The 21,620-nt window shown below is 50.8% G+C and overlaps 1 protein-coding gene across 5 annotated transcripts; it reads right to left on the bottom strand.

Moving 5' to 3' along the window:
- Positions 1 to 362: 362 nt before the first annotated feature.
- TFAP2A (transcription factor AP-2 alpha) lies at positions 363 to 20,863 on the bottom strand. Of its 5 annotated transcripts, none has more exons than XM_027676208.1 (7): positions 20,757 to 20,863; positions 12,404 to 12,838; positions 9,451 to 9,502; positions 7,527 to 7,758; positions 6,510 to 6,628; positions 4,099 to 4,240; positions 363 to 2,513 (listed from the first exon to the last, which is right to left on the bottom strand). In XM_027676208.1, exons 1-7 carry the CDS (start codon positions 20,787 to 20,789, stop codon positions 2,225 to 2,227), a joined length of 1,302 nt encoding a protein of 433 aa, XP_027532009.1. In that variant the 5' UTR covers positions 20,790 to 20,863; the 3' UTR covers positions 363 to 2,224. The 5 variants fall into 5 exon arrangements, with proteins under 5 accessions (XP_027532009.1, XP_027532008.1, XP_027532010.1 ...); XM_027676207.1 differs by lacking the exon at positions 20,757 to 20,863 and adding an exon at positions 17,576 to 17,804; XM_027676209.1 differs by lacking the exon at positions 20,757 to 20,863 and adding an exon at positions 14,124 to 14,204.
- Positions 20,864 to 21,620: the final 757 nt, after the last annotated feature.

Below are 21,620 nucleotides of genomic sequence, written 5' to 3'. Positions count from 1 at the left end.
ACCATCTCAAAATGTCAGTTTGTGCATTCCACTAAAACATGAACCATCAATCAGAAATAATCTGTCTCCTGCAAGATTTCACTAAAGTTCACAACCGTGAGATGATTTTGTTGGCATCGACTATGGAGCATTTCTATGTAGTTGAGGGGGAGGGAGCACCCAGCTCTGACTCATCAGTATATAATTTTTTTTATAGCATTAATTTTCAGTATTTGCTCAGTAATGATTCTTTTTAAAGTGTCCTTCTTGAGATGTGTTTTTTAATCTCTGCTCTCCATTAGGACAAGTACATGCACAAAATTTTATAGGCTTATAATTCTGTATGCTATATATATACATAAATAAAAACCTAGAGGTCAACATAAATAAAATAAAACTTTATTTTTTAAATAAAATTATGTTTTGGTTAAATAAAAGATAGTGTGTCATTTTGTTAGTAGTACAGACAATTTTTTATCCAAAAGAATACATTGTGCTTTATTGTGTCATTTGTCTGAATACAGACTCAGTGGAATATCTAAATGATACCCTGCTCTGAACTCCAAGTTGAAAGTAAGTTTTTATTATACTTGAGGGAAACAATGGGTTCAGCTGCTTATTGCAAGGAGCAATTGTCAAGGGAGAGTTAAACTCAATTACTGTAACCATACTGAATAAAAAATACTGCCAAGAACAAAAATACGCCTGGGTAAAGACAGCTACTGAATAAAAAAATCGACATAAAGCGTATCAAATATTTATTTATCTGGGCAACAAAGGACTATGATACATTGATAGGCATGGAAACTACTGCCGGCACAACTCAATACAATACAACTATAACTGCTTCCAATATGGCCAGTGGAAATACAGGATACCAGGTGGTCCCGAATGTTTGAAGTTCTTTGAGAAAAAAAAAAAATAAAAGAAAAAAAGCAGAAAAATAAAAACAAAAGGAAGGGAGAAAGAAAAAAAAAAAGAGGGAAAAAAAAAGGAAAGAAAAGCTAAATCTGTTTTAAAAGACAATATTAATTTATTGCTCTGTTGGTGCTTTCAGGAGAAGGATAGTGGATAAAAATAACTTCTTTCATTTTCCACAACACATAAGGGTTGTAAAACCACTAATATGTTTAAAAACCTTGCCAGGGTCCAACATCACTTTATTTTATCTTCAATGAGAAACTAAATGTCATACTAATTATATATAAAAATTCATGGTTTTTTATTTGTTCAGCTGCTTCATTGTCGCCTTTAACATGCTACAACAGGGCTAAAAATGATGAATCCCAGAGAAAAACCCCCAAAAAACCTCTGATATCTAAATAGGTACCATGAACCACATGATGAACTAAGAGGGGAAGATTTAAAACCCACTAAACAAGAGGTAAACGAGATCACCAGATAAATAAAAAAAGGCTTAAAACAAACTCACCATATTTACAATTCCCATTAAATTACACATAAATAAATATATACATACATGAACACTGATTCCCTTATATAATAACCGTGAATCGTGTTGCAATAGAAAGTTCAAGTTGGTCGCTTTACTTGGACAGGAAAAAGTTCTACAACTGAAGATATGACATGGAACCGCTTGTGTTTTGTGTTCAAGTTTATTCACAATACTGATAAAATGTCATCAGTCCTTTTTGCCTTTCGTATGTCTCCTGTTGCTGTTGTACTTTTTTCGCTTTTTTTTTCTTTTTTTAATATGGCTACAATCTTAACTGAAGTTTATGTAAGGGAAGGTGGTGATTCAGTCCGGTGAAGCTCATAGAATTTTTAAGTATTATTTATTTCTTTTTTTTTTATTTATTTTTAATATATTTTTAGAAAAAAAAGTCCTTTTCTTTTTTGTTCTGTTTTGGTTTTTTTGTTGGGTTTTTTTTCCTCCTTTTGTTTTATTTAAAAAAAAGTTCACAAACTCAAGACAGAACTTTTTTTCTTTGCTGGCTCCGTCCCCCTGTTCTGTTCTCTTAGGCTCCAAACTGGGGTAAATCGATGGTGGCAATGGGGAGTGGGGGGTCGGGGGGGGATTTAAGAGGGAGCAAATGGAAATGTGGATAGTGGGAAGGGGTGTGGAGAGAGGGCAGAGCAGTCCTGCGGAGTCAGAGAACAGGACTGGCAGAAGGACGCTCATTCTGTTGCTGTAGCCTGGGGTGCTGGGTGCAGGGGAGAGGGAGGGAGATGAATGGATCGATGGGATATGAGGGGGAAGGGAGAGGAGTGGGGGGGGGGATCCTCACTTTCGGTGCTTCTCCTCTTTGTCGCCGCTTTTGGTGCTGTTGTCTGTGTGGCTGTTGGGATTGTTGCTGAGGTACATTTTGTCCATGGCCTTGAGCGCCTCGGTGAGATAGTTCTGCAGGGCGGTGACGGCAGCACACACCGCCGGGCTCCCAAAGCCGTGCGAGATGAGGTTGAAGTGGGTCAGGCAGCTCTGGATGCCCGGCTCCAAAATGGGGTTGGGCCGCGAGTTCCCCAGGGGAGATCGGTCCTGAGCCAGCAGGTCGGTGAACTCTTTACAGATCTGTCTGTAGCATAAATGGAGCAGAGAGACGGAGGGAGGGAGCAAGAGGAAGAGAGAGGGAGGGAAATGAACCATCACTGGTGGCAGCAAAGCCTGTGCATTCTCCCTGCTAGACTGCACAAGCCCCTGGATCAAGGGGGCTGCTGCCCCCGAGTGCAAACACACTCTCTCGCCTCTCCCTCTCCTCTCTACGCATCCTTCCCCCTAGTTCTCACACTTCCCCAGCATGTATAAACCTCTTCCCTTCACCTTGCATGCACACACAACTGCACACCACATCATGCCCTGGCCCCAGCCAACACACAGGCAAATAACAGGCACACAAGAGACACCCACCTCTTGCCTACCCCTGCCGACCTCCATATCTCAGCTCCCCAGCACTGTCTCCACAATCACACATTCCTGCTCAGCTAGAGTTTGGAGCACATATGCAGTTTAAAGTTTTCCAGCAGGCTGGAAGGTAATAGATGGGCTGCGCTATCCAAAGGTAGGTTAAGGGATTTATCCACATCTTGGAAGATCCCTTTCCTTTGGGGGTGAGGGAGAGGAAACTGGAGAGAGGTACAAGCCTCTTTCTTCACAAGGCTAAAACACACCTGTGTGCCAGGAAGAATGAGTGAGGGCAGAGAGGGGACTTGAGGCTTTAAATTAGGGTATTCTGAAACATTTATATATGTACATCTCTATCTCCAAATCCAAAGGGACCTTTCCACAGAGGGGAAAGCTGACGCTAACCAGGGTCTGGAAATTTCCTTCCAGGGAAGTGGAAAGGGAGGATACGAGGGCACAGTGCAGAAAATAGATTATATCATCCACTCACTGCACAAATGGTTGGGGAAATAACACACCTTATAGCAAGAGAGCTGAGAGGCGTGTTGAAATAGTTGGTATTCTAAAACCCATGTTAATGTCTTCCAGCCATAAAGTGTCTCCCATCTTCAGCCTGTGCCCTCTGGCACTGTGCCCTTTGGTGACACCTCCATTAGTAATTAAGGGCTACTAAACAACCCTTTTAATTTCCAGCAAACATACCATAACAATCATTTTCTTTTCATGCACCACCTGGAAATCTAGGCAGCCCCACCAACGATAAACTCCACTAGAATTTTAACTGCATACAGATTGTCATTTAAAATATATGTTTAATATCCCTATATTTGCTAAGTAACAGAGCTGCTTAGGCAGAAAGAACCATTGCGGATTTTAATGAACTGAAATCAGTACAACGTGCCAGTTTTATTTTACTCTGAATGGGAAGCCTTCCCTTTCTACTTAAATTGATAAGCTAAGTGAATAGGCCCAGAAAATGTTTTGCTCTGAAGAATTACTTCTTTTTCTGTAACTAAACATCCACCCACAATTTTCACAAGTCACTTTCAATGTAATCTGCACAAAGTGACTTGATGGAAACCAAGCTGGCTTATAGAGTTCTCCTATATCAGGAAGGCAAATACACCCCCTCACAATTTGCGAAACCATCAACCACTGGTTATGTGGCAAACAAATATGTTCACAAATAAAAGCCCCAAACCCGGGTTTGTTCCCCTCCCTCATATCTGAGCAACATGCCAGAAAGTTAAATGTCTTACTTTGTAGCTAGAAGCATGTTTTTTCTTGTGACTTGCTCGTTTGGATCGGAATGTTGTCGGTTGAGAAATTCAGCTACTGCTTTGGCAGGAAATTCTGTCTCACAAACGTACCCAAAATCTCTAGCTAGATGTACTGCTTCTCCTGAATAGGGAGGCATGGGTGGAATGGAAAGAAACACACAGCTCATCAGTTTACATCCTACAGAGGTAAAAATCCATTAGAAAAAAAACCAAAAACCAACTACATTCTACTTGGGCTTTTCTTCTAAAAGGCTTGGACTTTTTCTTTTTGACAAAGGTAGGGCAAGAAATGCTAATCACATCTTATCTTTCAGGAGTTTTCTTTGCTTCAGACGAAGGCAATGCAAATCTGTATTTTCATGACAATCGTTACAAGTGAAATCTCACATAAGGATTTTTAAAAGTTTACATTGACTAACAGATACTTTTAGACAGATACTTTTAGGCTCCATCCACCTAGAATGTGTGCTTTGATTTACGTATCCCTACCTATAGAGAGCCATTTATGTACTTTTTATTCACAGCGATTTACTCTGAAAATGTGTTTGCCTCAGCCACATCTCTATATTATTTTGCAATGCATCAATGATTAATATTGATCATAATTACTCCTAGAGCTGTTCTAAATAAAATGCATTAAACAGCTAAGTGTTTAAAATTTAACTTGATCGCATATAATTATATGTTCACCCCCAAACGATTAACCATGAGAATTTTAGGGTCATTCCACCGAGTCTGTCTGTTTTGTTGATTTTCAAATCTTTGGTTTTAATTTCCTGAACCAGTTGGTTTTTACTGCAGGGCTTCCTGCCATTAGCTCTAGCTCCGGAAGAACGCATGCGCCAATTAGAGCTTCAAAGCCTCAGTCCAGTGAGCTTGTTTCCATAAAATGGAGCGGATCATAAACAATAACAGTACTCTAGAAAGTGCCTCATCGCTACAGGACTCAAAGCCCCAGCAATGTTTATACTATCATCCCCCCAAAATTAGCCACCATTGCTAAGTTATCTGAAGATCGGGCCTCTTTTTTAAAAAAATCATTCTTTTAAAGCCCTTGTATGTGAAAGCCAAACAGAACAATAGATTACCATAAAACCTTCTCCATATTCATTAACATCACAAATAGTGTTAAGCATCTACCAAATCTAGACTTTTTACAAGTTTTGCCCCCGTGATGCGTTAATGCAATTGTAAAGACCTTCAAAAACATGAAGATGCGGTAATTTTCACGCAATATAAAATATAGTTCATTCACTAATCCTGATGTTTAAAGCCTGGCATTGCAGCGCTTCTTTCCCCATCCCTTTGAACATGAAACATTTCTCGTAGACCGTGAAGCAAAACCAAAACAGATTCCCGCCTACACAACCAAACTTAAGCTAAACCTGCACAGCTCAGGCTGAGTTTAAAAGTTCTTTGCAAAATGAACCAGCCTAAAACGCAGTAGAACCCATAAGTAAGGGGAAAGGAGAAGGATCTATTTGCATGCCTTGGGCATACTTTGTGTCAATTAGTGTGCAAGAGCCACTGCTTCAAAACTAAATAACTGTATACGCTTGACCTTCCCACCTTCCGGTACAGACAGCATAGGACATCCCAAAGCATTAAAAGTAACTTGCACCTTTTCTGGCCAGAGCAAAGTAGAGGAGAACGATATAGCCAAAGGAACATGTGTTCTGAAAATGAAAACCAAAAGGGAGTGGGGGCTGGTCGTGGTGCAACTTTGAGGCTTTCAGGACACCATTAATTCATGGCTGAGGTCAAGGATTCCCAAATTAATTCAGGAAGTAATGGTCATGCATTTCTCAAATGCAGATGTCAGAAAAGTTAAATGATTTACTGTTATGTGGCTGCAGGCTGGGAAGGAGAACAAACTTAAAGTAGCTGCAGTTTCTGATTGCTTGGCTATCCACCTGTGGCAGAAGGACAGCAGTGAAGTATCAGAGGCTCTACTGCCTGTAACTTCCAACTCAACACTCGGGGGTCTCTTATGGAGCTAAGCCTGCAGCCCCTCTCCATAGGCATCCTTTCCATGCTGCTCCCAATGAGATCTGCTTACTAAGTGGAAGGATTACTCACTTGAAAGCAAGATGGGGCCCTGAAAACATCTCTCAGAAGCTTAAAAGCAAATAAATGGCAGAATGCATTGCTGAGTCTGCAGGACTCACTCAAGCCCGTTTTAGGTTAAAACAAAAAGCAAAGGCACACAATTAACACGTTCTTTTTCTAAGACATAGAAAATAAAGCTCTTCCAAATGCCAATAAGCAGCACTGACTTTGGGGAAAGAAAAAAAAAGCCATGAACAACCGAACATCAAGACTTCTCCCTTTTGACAAAAGCAATAGGCACATTTTCCAAACAAGCTCTCCCAGCTCTTTGAGTCACTTACCCTCCACGAGTGATGTGAGCAAGGTAACGTTAGCAGCTTTACGCCTCCCGGCTGGCAGGTTTAGTCCTATTTTGTCCAGTTTCTCCCTCAGAGATCTCCCTCCGTTTTTAGACTTTGCCCTGCTCCGCACAAAAAGGCATTGAGAAATGGGGCTTGAGGGGGACAAATGCTCCTGCTTTAGCTCCCACCCACAGATCCCCCCAACACATCGCCTTCCCTTGGAGGGGTGTAAAGGGTTTAGGCACATGGAATGGGATAAATGGTTGTGGATGGCTGAAGAACAACTGTTGCTGAAAGCTGAGTCTCAGACACAGGGATAGTTCTTTGGATGTTTCCATGTCTAGGGAACAGGGGCCCTCACTAAAGTATGGATCAGGCCAGGGCTGCTGGGGAGCTCTGAGGCAGCTGCCTGAGCTCCCAAGGTGCCATGGACCCAGGGGCAGCTTCTCCCCAGGTGTTACAGGGGGAGGAGGATTTGTAAGGCTGGCAGCCCCCAGAGCATCGCTGCCCTCACACCAAACCCTATGTGGGCCATCTACAGCTTTTTGGCAGAGCCCCGTACTAAGTGCTAAGTGGGCCTGTGGAGATGCGAGCTGCCTTAATTAATTCTGGATATTATTCCCTGCCCGGGCGCTGCCTAATCACCCGGGTGAGGCCACAGGGATGGGAGCCCATGGCAGGGTGCCGGTCAGCAAACCGCTCCTATCGGGCATGGGAGTGTCTGTGTGGGGTGTCCATCGCCGTAGCAGGGGAAGGGACACAGAGGGGTCCCCAAAGCGGGGCATTGGGGACGACACAAGGCTGCACGTTGCCATGGCGACAGCGCCCGGACCCCCCTCCCGCGGCCTGGAGGTGCCTCCCCGGCGGCCGCGCGTGCCCCGCCCCCTGGCGGCCGCCGCCGCACTTCCCCCCGCGCCGCCGCCCCGCGTGGGCGCTCGCATCCCTGCCTCCCTCCTTCCCTGCCGCCCTCCCTCCCGCACGGCATCCCGCCTCCTCCCGCGTCCCCCCGCCCCTCACCTCCGGAGCACTCCGCCCAGCAGGGAGGCGTTGAGGCACTCGGGCGGCGACAGGCGTCTCTGCACTTCCGCCACCGTGACCTTGTACTTGGAGGTGGAGCTGAGCAGCGAGAGGCGGCCCGGCACCGAGCAGAAGACCTCGTTGGGGTTCACCACCCCGCCGAAGAGCGCGTCCTTGTTGATGGGGATGGAGGAGACGGCGTTGTTGTTAGACTTGGAGAGGGACACGGGGCCTGCAGGGAGGGAGGAGCAGGGAGGTGAGGGTGAGGAGCGGGCGAGGAGCCGGGGAGGGAGGGGGAAGCGCCCGAGCCGCTCGCTGCGGCCAGCCCCGGCCCCGCACCGCCCGCGGGGCAGCGAGGAGGGAGCGGAGGCGCCCCTCCACTCTGTCGTCGGGGGGCGCAGGGAGAGAGCGGGACAACCCTCGACAGCAGCGGAGAACCCGGCGGCCCCCGCAGCCCCGGCCCGGCGCACGCTGTCGGTGAAGCCCGTCGGTGCGGGCCGTGTCCGGCAGCCCGGGCCGGGAATCGCGGCTGCCGTGCTCGCGAAGCGCGGGCAGCGCCCGGGCAGCGGCACAGCTCCCCAGGGGCCCCGCCAGCAGCGCGCAACTTCTGGCGTGGAAAACCCGTAACGAAGCGAGGAGCCGGCACCCCAAAATATAGCCCGGCCCCTGCCCGCCGGCGGCGGGCGGGGAGGTGCCGGGTCGTGCCGCCGCTCGGCTGGCGGTGCCCGCCGGCCTCGCGTTCCGGCCGCCTTCCCTTCCTCCTCCTCCTCCTCCTCCTCAATCCGCACCGCTTGGCGGGCGCAGTCCAACCAAGCGGGGGGCTCTCTCCGTTTTGGATAGATCACTTGTGACATTAATAGCTCTGGGAAGGCTAATAGATCCAACAGGAGTTAAACGAACTCTTGAGATTACTAATAAAAGAGCCAATTATCATGTCGACTTGGAAAGAGCATCTCTTAAGATTTATCCCTTGCACATCTAATTTGACGTGACAAAGGCTTTACGGGGGGGGGCAGAGTGAAACTTCAGGTTCGCTGGCTGTACAGCTATTAGGGTTAGAGAGGAGAGTGCCTCTACTCAGCGTCTCTTCCGGTGGTGGCCAGGGTACCCAAACTCCAGGCGACCGCGCAGCCGTGGCACCCCTTAGAGCAGGCAGGAGCTAGCTATGCCTTCAGCCCTGCCCGTTTTACTCCAACAGCAGCTCACTACACAGCATCCAAACGCAAATCCATCGCTTTCCACCGAGAATTGCCTTTGCAAAATGCCCTGTGCCACCTTTACTAATACTTCCGTTGTCCGAAGAAAGATGGGAAATGAAAATCGACTGAAAACATGCAATAAATATTTTGCTCGATTTGGGGACCAGCTTCCAAGCAATTCAATTCCAAGTGAAGCAAGCACACGAAGCCAACGAAAACCAAACCACCCTGACCGACAGGCATCAGTTTCAGAAACTAGCCCCTTGTTCTCCGCCAGCCCACCTCATCACCGTCCTGATTTAAGTAAGAAAACCCGCAGGGGGGGGAACAACAATTTCACTTTCTCAGCCCCGTTTACCAACAACGATTCAAGCCCACTGCTCAGCTAGATGCATGGGTCAAACCATGAAACTCAATTGTTTGCTAATGCACTAAAAGACCAGGTCGGATTTTCTAGATCATCTGCTAACATTTTTCCTCGTTAATGACAAAAACAATTAAAATAGCCGGCAAACATGGCCATTTAAGAGGGCGCATTTCAACCCACATCGCCCATTTTTCTTTCTCTGCTTCCAATATTTTGGCCAACAGTACATGCCAGAGGAAGGAGCCCGGGGCCGGGGGGGGGGGGCGGGGGGGGGGGGGGGGGAGGCCAGGTAAGTCCTCCATTCGAGCAGTCCCCAGCCTGTGACGACATGTTTGGTATGCGCAAGGAAACGGCTTACCTTTCTTAATTACAGTTTGATCTGGGATGTTAATACCGGGGTCTTCTACGTGCTGCAACAAAAGGAACAGGCAGGGATGTCAATGTACAACCACAACAAAAGGCAGGGAGGACCGAGGTGGGATGGGGTGCGGGAGAAGTTGTGTGCCCCCCTCCCTCCTTCCCGAGCACGGTGTGGGAAGGGAAACAACAGATTCTGCACGGGGAGGGGGAGAGAAGAGGGGATTTTCGGGGATTTCCTTTATGGGGAGGAATCCTGCATCCCTCCCAGCTCTTTCCCCCGATCCCCAAGAAAAATATAATAAATCTCTCACAAACCCCCGGGGCCCGAGTGGCCTTCAGCTTCTGCGGGGTCCCTCATCCCGTCCCTTCCCTCCTCCCCGGGAAGCAGCCCCGGCCCGGCCCGGCCCTTCTCCGCCGCTGCGGACTCTCCCGCGCCCGCGGGAGGGAAAGCACAAAGGAGCGGGGACCGGTGCGGTGCCGGGGGGGGGGCTCACGTATCCTGAGTGGCCCCGGGCTCCCCCACTATTGTCCCCTCACAGGTTCCGCGGTCGCGGCTACAGCTGGGGTTCGCGCGGCGGAGTCACGACGTGATTAGAAAGTCAAATGAAATCATGTTTTCTAATTCCAAAAACTGACAGGCAATATAATGTCTGGCTGTGTTTACAAATTAACACCAGTGCTGCTGAGATAGAAGATTTCGCAATCGTTACAAAACCCAGGCATTACCATTTAAGAAACTATTACTTCCTTCTCTAGTCTTTGTCCAACAATAATACTGATTCTAACATTTTCCATTCTGTCTTGGATTTATGCTCCTGTTAATTGTGCCTGATCTCAATGATTCCGGGTGGATGGTACTAAGTTGCTTTATTACAGGTTTTATTATACTCAATGCTCTCATTTGTAACTTGCCTAAAGTGCTTCTGGATTTAAGTATAATTAAATTGAGAAATGTTCAGAAATGACTACTGCTGCAGTTCTTGTGTTTTAACTATATGGGGAAATATGATCCCTTTATGCATGCACCCTAAACCCATAAAGTAAATGTAGTGTGGCATAATACTTTTATTTGTGTTATTTCTACACATATTCCATACAGGGAGGACTGTTAAGTTTAAAATCCCACAGAGATATTTATGATTAAATAATTTTCACCATCTACTTGACTTTCTTAAACATTTAGCAGTCATTTTTATTAAAGATTAACTGTTGCAGCAATGGAAAAATTAAAAAGACGACCCTCCCAACCCAGATTTCTGTAAAGGATTATTTTTTTAAAAAAATAGATAAAATACTCTTAAAAGACACATCCTTTTATTTTATACTTTCCCTCATGAAGCCTGCTGATTCAATTTTACAGAGAAAAAAATGGCTGGGCTGGCTCAAGGATTCAAACCAGATGGCATTTGGTTTTCACGAAGTATAGCAATGCTATTAATTCATAGATCTGCATAGGAGGCTTCCAGAATCAGCCCACTACCATGGAGCACAACTGAGGAGAGGGAATTCAAGAGAACATTTTAGGTCATGTTCTTCCTACAGCAATCAGGGGCTTGCAGTCAACAAATTAGTTTATTCTTATGATTGCCTCCATGTTATTTTATATCAAGTTTAAAGAATTGACCTGCTTTTAACGGATCCAAATTGCTTACTAAATCCTCCACTTTGGGAAATGTATGCGTTTATTGCAAAACTGCTAAACACAACCAGCAATTTTCTGTGGCTAATTTAGCCAGATGAGGGCTGTAATAAATTCACTATTTTCCCCAAGTATAATTTACAAAAGATTTCAAAATGACCCCCAAAAATAGGTAAGTTCATCTGAACATTATCCTTGCAACACGAAACTGTACTCATTAAACTGTCAGCAAATATATTGTTGTAATATTTGATCCTGTAATTTGGGATGGCATTTCAGCAAAAATCACATCCAGATACCACAGTTCCCTCCTCCTCTTTCCTTCTGCAAGTCAAGCAGCTTCGGTCCCTCAGCACAAGCTCTGTGGGCTTAAATAAATTTATTGCCATGTTCTAATTCCATTTTCAGGGAGAAACCCAGAAAGATGAACTTTGATCATGACTGATCATGTTGCATAAGGCCACTTTCCTAACTGAACAATAGCCCTGGCTTGCTTTGTAAGTAGCCTGTGTGCTAATGTCATGCTTAATTAGAAATCATTTTTTAAATCTGTATTTATCGATAACAGAATTAGGTCCCCCAAATAAAGCATCCTCCAATAGGCTCTCAACATTTAATTTAATATAGGGTGTATCAGGTCTGGCTCAAATTCGATAACCTATAGCTAATGATTTATGAGGTCATCCCTTTGCACCGCTACTAAAAGAAGGTGGCAGCGTTTTAGTATACCTCTTCCCTGATTTGTCAATTAATTCCTTTAGAGAAGAGGGTCTGCCCAAACCCTTTATAACTTTGGATGTGGTTATCCTAGATGCAAATCCTGTAATCGCGGGATACCAATTTTTCCTTCTCCAGCCACTTTCACCTACTTTTTTTCCCCCGTTATGTTTCCCTGTGAGGACATTTAATGACATCTCGCATTTCAGACTTGTGTTTTTCCCAAGGCAGCAAGAAATCCCCAAATGCACGGCCCTGTGGTGATATTATATATTCTTCCAATCGTAACAGCTTATTGTCATTGAGAAGGAAAGATATTGTTAACGATGACAGTAATTTGATTTATTTATATTTTAGCGGGCGCGTTAGCGGGATGCATTGCGCAGGGACGAGCTGCGAGAACCTATTGTTCTAGGTGGGGGCTTCACTTTTCCTGGGGGGTGGGGGGGAGTTCTCTTCTTCCCTCCCCGTTTTTTTTTTTTGGGGGGGGGGTGGGGGTCCCCCTCCGTCCCTCCCCTCCCCCGACGTTGAGCTCCCGCGGGAAGGGGGACGGGGAAGAGGGACGAGCGGGCCCCGGGGCGGCCCCTTGGCTTACCGGCACGTCCTCGATGGCGTGGGGGATGGAGTGGAGGGGCAAGTCGGCCAGCCCCGAGCCCAGCCCGTGCGGGGCGTGCAGCAGGTCGTCGTGCCGCCGGTAGTCCCTGCGTGGGTCGAGCCCCGAAAGCTGGTGGGGTAAACCTCGGTGCGTGTGGAGCAGCCCCGTTTCCTGGCTCTGCCTCTGTCCCGGCCATCCTGGGTGCTGGGGCTGCGGCTGGGCATGGAGGGGGTTGAGGCTGTACGGGTCGTTCACGTGGGAGTAGGGGTCCTGAGACTGGGGGTAGATGGGCTGGTAAGGGGGGGGAAAGTAGGGCGGCTGGAAGTCGGCGTTGGGGGTGTGGGAGAGCGGCGGGGCGCTGGTGTAGGGAGACTGACCCACGGTCCCCAACTGGGGTAGCCGGGCTGTCCCGTTGCTGGTACTGTCGTGGCGCTCCTGAGGTGGGGAGCGGGAGCGGGGGGGGGGGGGAAGGAAGGGGAAGGGGGGGGGGGGGGGGAGGGGAAAGGAGGGGGAGAAAAGAAAAACAAAGATAATATCAAACTGATTCTCCTCAAAATCGGATTGAAAAATTCATCTATTGGGCAAATATGGGCAATTCATCCTCTCCGAGGCAGAGAAAAGCAGATCTGGGGATTTCTCTGCCTCTGATTTCCCTTCACAAATAATTGAGAGGCAGTCTCGCTCTTTAAATAGCAATAACAACGGCAATAATGATAACAGCAATAATAGCAATAATTACAACAGGACTGCTTATAATAATTAATAAAACATTGCGGCGATACAGCATGGATTCCCAACAGATCGCGCCCCGGCATTTCAGGAGCAGGTATTTCCCGCAAATAAAAAGAATAATTCATAAGCGGGCATTATTGAAATAATAATTCTACCACAATCCAAAATCCTCTCTCTGACCCTGAACAGAACCGAGACAAATATGGCTAAGATTATTAATTACGCGTCCCAAGAAAACCCTGGAAAATCCAAACCCACTGCCATTTTGTTACCAGAAGACACTGAAATAGGCTCCAAACAAACCGGTCGTTTCCCCCAAGAGTTTTAGAAATGTTTCGGGGCGAAAGCACTGACATGGTCCCCCACCTGCGGGGAGAGCCGTACCGGTGGCCGGCGGAACTCCCTGCTCGCCAGCGGGCGATTGCGGAGCAGAGCGGGCGGCGGTGACCTGGCCGCTGGGGAAGCGGAGGAATGCGGCAGGCAGCCGGGGGAAACGCCGCCGCCCCGACGGGCGAGCGATGCCGAAGTGCACCCGGGGTTTTCAGTAGGCTCTGCCGGCTTTCGAGGCCGGGCAGATGAGCCCACATGTATGTCCGGGGAAAAAGGAATGGCCTCCACGGAGGAGGATTCGAGGGAAAGAACCATAATCCCGAAAAATGGAAACGAGAAAGCCGAAGATATTATGTTTGCAGGTGGCAAAGTGAAGGAATCGAAGCGGTAGGGTCCAAGCAAAGCCTTTTGCCGTTCTCTCGAAGCAGACCATTAAAAAAAAAAAAAAAAGGAAAAAAAAAAAGAGGGGGGAGAGAAGAACAGAAAAAATAAAGAGAGAAGGGGAAAAATGTAAACCACCGAATTGTAGAAAATGAAGCAAAGGAAAAAAAGCCCTCTCCGCGAAGCTGGGTGCGAAACCCCCACCGCCACCGCCGACAACAATAGCAACACCCAGCGCGCACCGAACCCCCTCCGAGAGAAACGTGAAGCAACTCACCATAGCCGAAAAACTGTGCACTAACATCTGCGAAGAGTCGGGGTTTACAAGTCAAGGTAGAAAAAATAACAAAAAGGCAGAGGAAAGGGACCGGCGGAGCGCGCAGCCCTCGGCGGAGCCCCGCGGGTGCGAGCGCGGCGCGGGCGCGGAGGGAGCGCGGCCAGAGCCCGGCGCTAGGTGCGGGCGGCAGGACCGGGGCGCCGGGGCTGCTCCTGCACCGCGGGCGCGCCACGATAATCCATCAGAACTTGCACCGATCTCTGTTGCCCTTCATCTGGTGTTGCCAAGGCGAGCTCTCTATCCTGGCGCGTTGTGAGTAGTCAAAGTTGGTTGCTTTCTTTTTCCTTTTTTTTTTTTTTTTTGTTTTGCGCCTTTTTTTTTCTTTTTGTTTTGTTTTTAGCGTGTGTGTGTTTGTTTCTCAATCCTTTTTTTTCCTCTGTCTCTTTCTTTTTCTCCTTTGACTTAGCTGCTGCTTCACTTGAGCTCCTAATAACAGATCTGCTGCCTTCCTGGAGACTCCTAATAGCAGATATTCATGACTATTAATATTACACGAACACTTAATAAGGGAAGAATGGCTGGAAATCGAGCGTGAAGCGAGAAGGCAACTCAAGGCAGAGCCTGTTCTAAATGACGTCCATTGAATGAAGAATCAGTGTATCTAATCAGAGATGGGGGAGAGGGAGAGGGAGAGAGAGACAAAAAGGGAGAGAGAGGGAGCGGGAGAGAGAGAGGGGGCACATGCTGCTGCGTCTGACGAATCACAGGAAAGGGGCAACATTTTAAAAGGTTGCAGGGCATGCAAAAGTGAAAGAGAAAGAGATCCGGAGAGAGGGAGAGGGTGGGAGCCAGGAGGGGGGTGCAGAAGGGGGGGGAGAGTGGGAGAGACGGGCAGAATGAGAGAGGGGAGGGGGCGCGGGATCCCCCCTTCCTTCCTCACCTTCCCCTCGCTTCGCTTCCCTTCCCCTCCCTTCCCCCCCGGCTGCCGCCTCCCCATGTTCCCAGCCCCGCAGTCCTTCGCGGGCGCACCTCGGGCTGCGCCTGCTGCGCGTAGCCGGCCTCAAAGCCCAGGGAGAAGAGCGGTTGCTGGCTTCCCGCTTGGCTCTTGCCGCCCTCGGCCGCACCGCCGCCGCCTTTGCGCGGGGTGGGCTCCGCGGGACCTCCCGTCGCCGCCGCCCCGTCCATGCCTCGACGGCGCCCCACCAAGGGGCTCCCCTCGCCGTTGCCCCCGCGGCGGCCGCCCCGCGCCGCCGAGCCGGCTCGCCTCCGTGCCCCGCGTCCCGGAAACCGGCTGGGAAAGTTTTTTTGGGTGTCTCCCCCTCTGGGTGTCAGCCCTCCTCCTCCTCTTCCTCCTCCTCCTCCGGTTCGAGCCCAACGCCGAGGCCGGTGGGAGCCCGGGACAGGGGGGCTGGGGAGCCCAAGGAGCATCCGCCGGGCTCCCCGCGGCCCCCCTCTCGGAGGATCCGGGAAAAGACGGGGGAAAAAGGCAGGAGGCGGTGAGGCGGGGAGGGAAGGAGGGCGGGAGGCACGCGGGGGGGAGAGAGCAGGGAAAAGAGGCAAGGCGAGCGCTTCTCCCGGCCCAGACAAGCCGGGGCTCCGGCGCAACCCGTTGGACTGGCTGTGCAACTCCCAAACAACTCCCTTAAACAGGCACCGCTCCGCTCGCCGCCGCTGCCCCGCCGCAGCCGCCGCTCCGCCGGCGCCCGGCCCCACGCTCCGCCGGCCCGCCCCGGCCCCCCGGCGCTCCGGCCGCCCCGGGCGCTCAGTGTGACTGGCCGGGCTTTCATGCCTCTTTTCTGGTTTTATTTGACTTGTTTGGTTTTTTTTCTTTCTTTCTTCTTCTCTCTCTCTTTTTTTTTTTTTAATATATTTTAAGGCAGGTCCTACCCCCGGCACCATACAGCCACCTTTTTTCATCCTCTCTAGAAGTCATATCACACCCTCTCCAGAGGAAAACACGGAGTACCAACCCCACACGTACGCACAAAAGCCAGGAGGCTCGGCGGAGCGGCCGCTGCTCCCTCTGTGTTTGGCAACACCTCGGTGCGAAGTCCCATTAACGCAAGGCAACAAAAGCCATTTGCGATGATATCCACACGCTCACACGTGTGCACACTGGAACACCGATCCTGAGGGAAGGGAGGGGGAAGAGACACGCTTTCCACCCGAAATGCAGCTGAGGAACATATATGTTTGTTTTCCGGGTTAAAAGAAAAAACCCCAACAAACAAACAAAAAACCACAAACCCCAATACTCCGACATCTCATTCCTAGAAATCAAGCACCCGCCAGCGGGTGGATCTAAAAGCTCAGCTCCCGCATCGGGAGACAGCTTCATCCCAAAGTCCTCGATCCGGGACTTGATCACCAAAACACTTAGTCGGCGCTGAGCCTGGCGAATCCTCAGTTCCTTTCCCAAGCTACAGCATCGCCCAAAACAGCAGCAGGGTCGGACGGGAGAGTGCCCCCTTCGACCCAGAGGTGCATGTCGGCAAGGCTCCGCCGCGGCTTGGGGGATCTTCCCGCGTGGGTCACGACCAAATAACAGCGTTCTTTTGCAAAGTAGAGTCCTTTATTGCGCGGTTTGAGCACACTGCACAGTCAACTTTTTCGAAAAGGGTGACAATAGTATTCGTTGGTTTAAGACTAGGCATGGGTCCTGGGCATCGTTCTTCTTTTTCCTCTTCTTCTCCTTTATGTCAGATTAAAAGACATTTTCCTCTTTCTAAAAATATGGATGCACACACAGACACATAGAGAGATGCGCACACACAGATACATAGAGAGATGTGCGCATACAATCTGTGCTGAATGGCTCCAAAACCAAATGAAGTGAATTATTTTTTTTCCCAAGCGGTTAAAATATTATTTCTCAAGCCTCTGGGAATGTGACCCTGAAAATTAGGAGGCTGGGGGAACATAGCTCCCAAACCCATGATTTCAGTTCGGCAGCTGACCCGTGCAAATTTGCGCAGCTCGGTATAATCAACCCGCAGCTACATCGAAAAGGCTGAATTTAAGCGTCGGTCCTGAGCCAATTTACTGGGATGCCTCGGGTACCTAGAGTGTAAGAATAATTCTCTTCTCTTTGTCTCTTTACCCTTTCATTCATTCATCCATCCGTTCATTCAGCCAGCCACCTATCCATCCATCTATCCATCCATCCATATGGATGAGTGTAGCATCCTACAAGAGCCTTATCTACCTATAGACCAGGCTGCTGCTTGGATCCTGTTTGCCCTTCCTCATACACTTCCGACAAAGCCGGGTTTCCACAAGCCCCGAAGTTCCTGGGGAAGGACCCCAGCCTCTCTCCGGCTGCAGGACCGCAAGGAAGCCTGATGACGGAGCAGAAGTTTTCCTAAACGAAATTGAGAGACGGAGGGATGCTGAAGGCTCCCGCTCGCAGCTGCGGGGCCTGGGCTCTGCCCGGGCCCGGGGGAAGAGCTTACCTCACATTCCTCATACTTGATATTATCCGTCAGTTTCCAAAGCATTTTCATGGATTGGCGTGAGAGGATTTGGTTCTCCCTGCCTTGCCTCTCCCTATGGTGGCGGTGCCGGGCGGCGTGGGGAGCGCGGCTGGCGGAGGCTGGCTCCCGTCCGCGCTCGGAGATCTCCCTCTAATGGTGGAAAGTTTTTCCTTTTCCAGCTCTTTACCCACAGTCTAATCGCCTCATTAGCATATCAACAACAGCCCAATTGCTCGCCAGCACAACAACCTGCAGCGATGGACACAGGTAGAAAGGACCCACGAGCAAGAAAAAAAAATAATAAATTAAGGGGGAAAAAAAACCCCTTTCTCCGACCTGCCGAGCCCTGGTGCGGGGGCCAGCGGGCCCTGCCTGCCTGCGGGCCGCCGCTACCCTCGTGCCTCTACCTGCCAGCAGGGAAGAGGCCAGCGAAATCAAAGAGGCGACCGTCCCTTCATCTGCAGAGTTTGGGACTAGCCATGGGATTTACCTTTCCTTCCCCCTCTTTTTTTTTTTCATGGAGGTTAAAGAAACCAAAGCAAGCAGAAACGAGACTCGAGTCTTGCTCGAACGAGGTTATTGTCTGCGGAGGCTTTTGTTGCCCTCTGGATTTGATCTTTTTTGGTGGACATTTGAAAAGCTTCTTTCCTTCGCAAACTATTTTTTTTCTTCTCGGCTCTGTTGTCTATATGTCTTCAAAAAAACACCACCCCAAACAAATCCAGCATAACCTCCCAGATAGAAGTGGGCGAGCGGTTAAGTGAATGAAACAGGAGTAAAAAAGTCTTTTGCAAGTACTTGAGCAATGACCACAATAAAACTTTGGCACTTTCTTAGGTGGAGCGCTTCTTTTGCTTAACAATGTGCTGCTAAGCGAGCGCTCAGTCCACCCTCCGGGTGGGCTGCTTCTCCACCCTTCTCCTCTTTTATTTCCCCGGGTGCCCAACCTTGATCCATCCACCGAAAGGCTTCGTTTTTCTTCTTTTTTTTTTTTTTTTTCCCCTTTTCCCCTCTGGGTGATTCCGCGCTGCTCCGAAGGGCGAGGCATTCCCCTCTCCGTGGGGCTGGCGTATCGGGCCTGGCGCAGCTCCCCGCGCTAGCCGTGCCCCCAGGCGTCCCCAGGAGCGGGGCATTCCCATGGCTGCCCGTGCACCTGGCTGCCCTGCTGCTCCCCAAAATTTCTTTTGCCAACGACAAAACCTGCCCTGTCGGCCTGGAAGACCCTCCCAGGGCCACCTCCCGACGTCGGAGGAAAATGTACTGCCTCCAGGAGCAAACGGCCCCTGCACTCCGCGGGGTAGCCGCAGTGGCCCTCGGGGGTCTCTGCACACGCCTCCCCACATCGGGAAGGGTGGCAAAGCCCCAGGGCTTCCGGGACTGCTTCTTCACACACACACATATCTGTGTCCCCAAAACGGATTTTTTTTCCTTCCCCTTCCATCCTCCTCTACCATACCCCCACCCCCGATGCTCTTTTTTAGCAGCGCTTTTGTCTAACACTGGCAGGAGAGTAAATTGTTGTTTTTACTCCCATTGAAGTTCAAATAGAGCTGGCAGATTAAGCCTAGTTAATGCCTGGGGGGGGAGTGTGTGTGGGGGGAAGAGATGAGAAAAAGAGGAGGAGCGTGACGAAGGGGCCCATCGCCCCTTAGCGCCGTCCTGTTGGAACCAGGCCCGTCGGGAAAGCTTCCCACCCGGAACAAACTCCTACCCGCGGCCGCCCGGGACTCCCGTGGGCCAAAGGCCTGACCCTTGTGCTTCCTCTCCCTAGGCCCAGGCCGGTGGGGTGCAGGCTTACGAGGGGAGGGGACGGCTTTCCCCGAGAGACGCACACAGGGCAGCTGGAGGCAAGTCCGCGCGGCCCGGCCTCTCCGGCCAGGCACGGCAAGGGGGGCCCTGCAGCGCCGGGGAGAGGGAGCAAGGAGGGAAGGGGTGTAAGGAAAAGTCGGGAACAGATTTCAAGGCAGGTAACCCGTAAATACGATTGCACAAGAGTTGACTTCAGTGAAAGAAAGAAAATCCTCTTTTGATCGCTTTTTCACACCGGTTTGATAAGGAAATGTCATCTCTAACTGTAAAAATAATTTAAATAGTTTAAAAGATATTTTTCTTTACTGCATTTTGTCGTGTCGTCCCCCACACCTTTTTTTTTCTTTTTTAGACGACTTGCTGCTACCCTGAAGAAAAAAAAATTAAATAAGGCAGTCTGGAGAAAGACAGTCGAGCGATTTGAAAAGCTGAGGGCAGAAAAAGAAACTAGGCTCCCATTTGGAAGCGGACTAGATTGTCCTGGGGAATAAATAAAAAATAAAAAAGTAAAAATCCTTTCCTCTAAGAAAATCCCGAGTGCTTGAACAGAACGATTCGTCTTCCCTTTTATTCGCCGGCGAACCGCGGCCATCCGGGCGGGCATTAGGGTGCAGCAGGGTTTTTCAAGTGTCTCCCGGTTAGAGAACCTCTGTAACTTCACACATGCCGTCTCGCCCGTGGTGCGGGTGGGTCCCCTCGGAACCGTGGGGCCGGGCGAGGCCCCGGCGGGCCGCGTGTTCCCCATCCGACCTCTTTTGCTGGCGGGTTCCGCTTTTCCCTTCAGCTTATCCGAGCGGGAGTACTTTCCACGGGCGCTCCCGGCATGTCTACCGCCTGGTGGGATCCGGCAGCGTTATTTTACCACGGGACGGGCTCGGGTGGGACCTCTCAGCGACGTTGCAGCTCCCTCGGCACGTCCCCGATGCGCGGCAGGCCCGCACCGCGCGGCCCCGGGTCACGGCGGCGGGCGCGGGCCCTGCCTCTCGTGGGGACCCGCCACGCTCCGTGGCCCCAGGGCTCCGCGGCCGCCGCCAGCCCCGGACACAGGGACGGCGGGCGGGCACACGCCACCCTTGGCCAGCCCACGCTGCTGGGCAGCTCACGCTGGGGTTGTGACACCCACAGTGGCGGCAGAGCAGCCCTCGCCCCTCTCGACCCCGGTCCACCTCTCTCTACCTGTTGCAGTCGGGCCTCACCAGTGGCCGCGGGCAGCCCCAAGCACCGGGAGCCGCAAAATGCCCAACCCCGGCGTCAGCCTTGCCCCCACTCCCTCCGGGCCAGTCACCTTTCTCACTCCAGCCTTGCTTCCCAAAATAATAATAAACGCCCCCGGGGCAGGGGGTCGCCTTACCTGCCAGTCCCCCATTTTGGCAAGGATAGACATCCTGACTGCGGGCTCCGAGTCCCCAGGTCCCTGCTGGTCATGGACTGCGAAGGCAAGCCACTCGCCTGGGGCGCCTGTGGGTAAATCCTCCCCTTACCTGCGCCAGGAGTCTCTTACCTGGCCATAAAGAGCTGGGTGCTCCCTGCCCGCGCCTGCGCGCTGCCTCCACGCTGCCTGTGCGCTGCCCCCCGACACCGCGCTCCCACGGCTCCCGCCCGGACCCGCCGCTCCCGGGGGGCACCGCCACCGGACCCCCGGCGGGCTCCCGGGCATGACTCGGGCGTCCTGAAGCCGCTGGACCCCTGCCCGCTTCGTTACCGTCTTAGTCCCTCAACCCCGTGCAGGGATACCGGGTGCCCTGCCGCGGCCGGGGTGGGGGCGGGTGAGCCCCCCATCTTCACCTTTCCCCGGGTAGGTTACCTCGGGGGAAAGATGTCAGGGAGCGCGTCCACGTAGTAGTAGTAGTAATAATAATAATAACAATAATAATAACAACAATAACAGTAGCCCAAAAAGAGAAAGCACCACAGGGGGTTGAACTAGCCCAGCTCGGTGATGGAGGCACTGCAAATAGCCAGGGGAGTCCAGGGAGAAACAAAGACACCCTCCGGTGCAGATGGTCTTCCCAGACCCCAGTACGCGGGCCGGGAGAGGATGGGTGGCAGCGGCCGGGGTGCTGCGGTACCCGGCTGGCCAGGCTCTGGCCCGCTGGGCTGCGCGGGAACGGTGCGGTGTGAGAGATGGTGCGGTCCCCCGGGGGAACCCGGCCTGCGATAGCCCGTGGCCCTTGGACCTCTCCATGTCCGCACCCCTTGTCCTCGCCCATGTTTT

Source organism: Neopelma chrysocephalum, unplaced genomic scaffold (assembly GCF_003984885.1).
Source record: "Neopelma chrysocephalum unplaced genomic scaffold, ASM398488v2 Primary Assembly neopelma1_26b, whole genome shotgun sequence".
Lineage (NCBI taxonomy): Eukaryota > Metazoa > Chordata > Aves > Passeriformes > Pipridae > Neopelma > Neopelma chrysocephalum.
This window is presented reverse-complemented; position numbering and strand designations above follow the sequence as displayed.

Excerpts from the sequence above, each read along its gene's own strand:
- TFAP2A (XM_027676206.1), bottom strand. The coding sequence starts at position 8,380 with ATGTCACAAGTGATCTATCCAAAACGGAGAGAGCCCCCCGCTTGGTTG. Across the intron at positions 6,629-7,526 it reads CTGGGCGGAGTGCTCCGGAG|GGCAAAGTCTAAAAACGGAG; the intron begins GTGAGGGGCGGG and ends TGTGCGGAGCAG. Across the intron at positions 4,241-6,509 it reads GCTCACATCACTCGTGGAGG|GAGAAGCAGTACATCTAGCT; the intron begins GTAAGTGACTCA and ends CTCCCTATTCAG.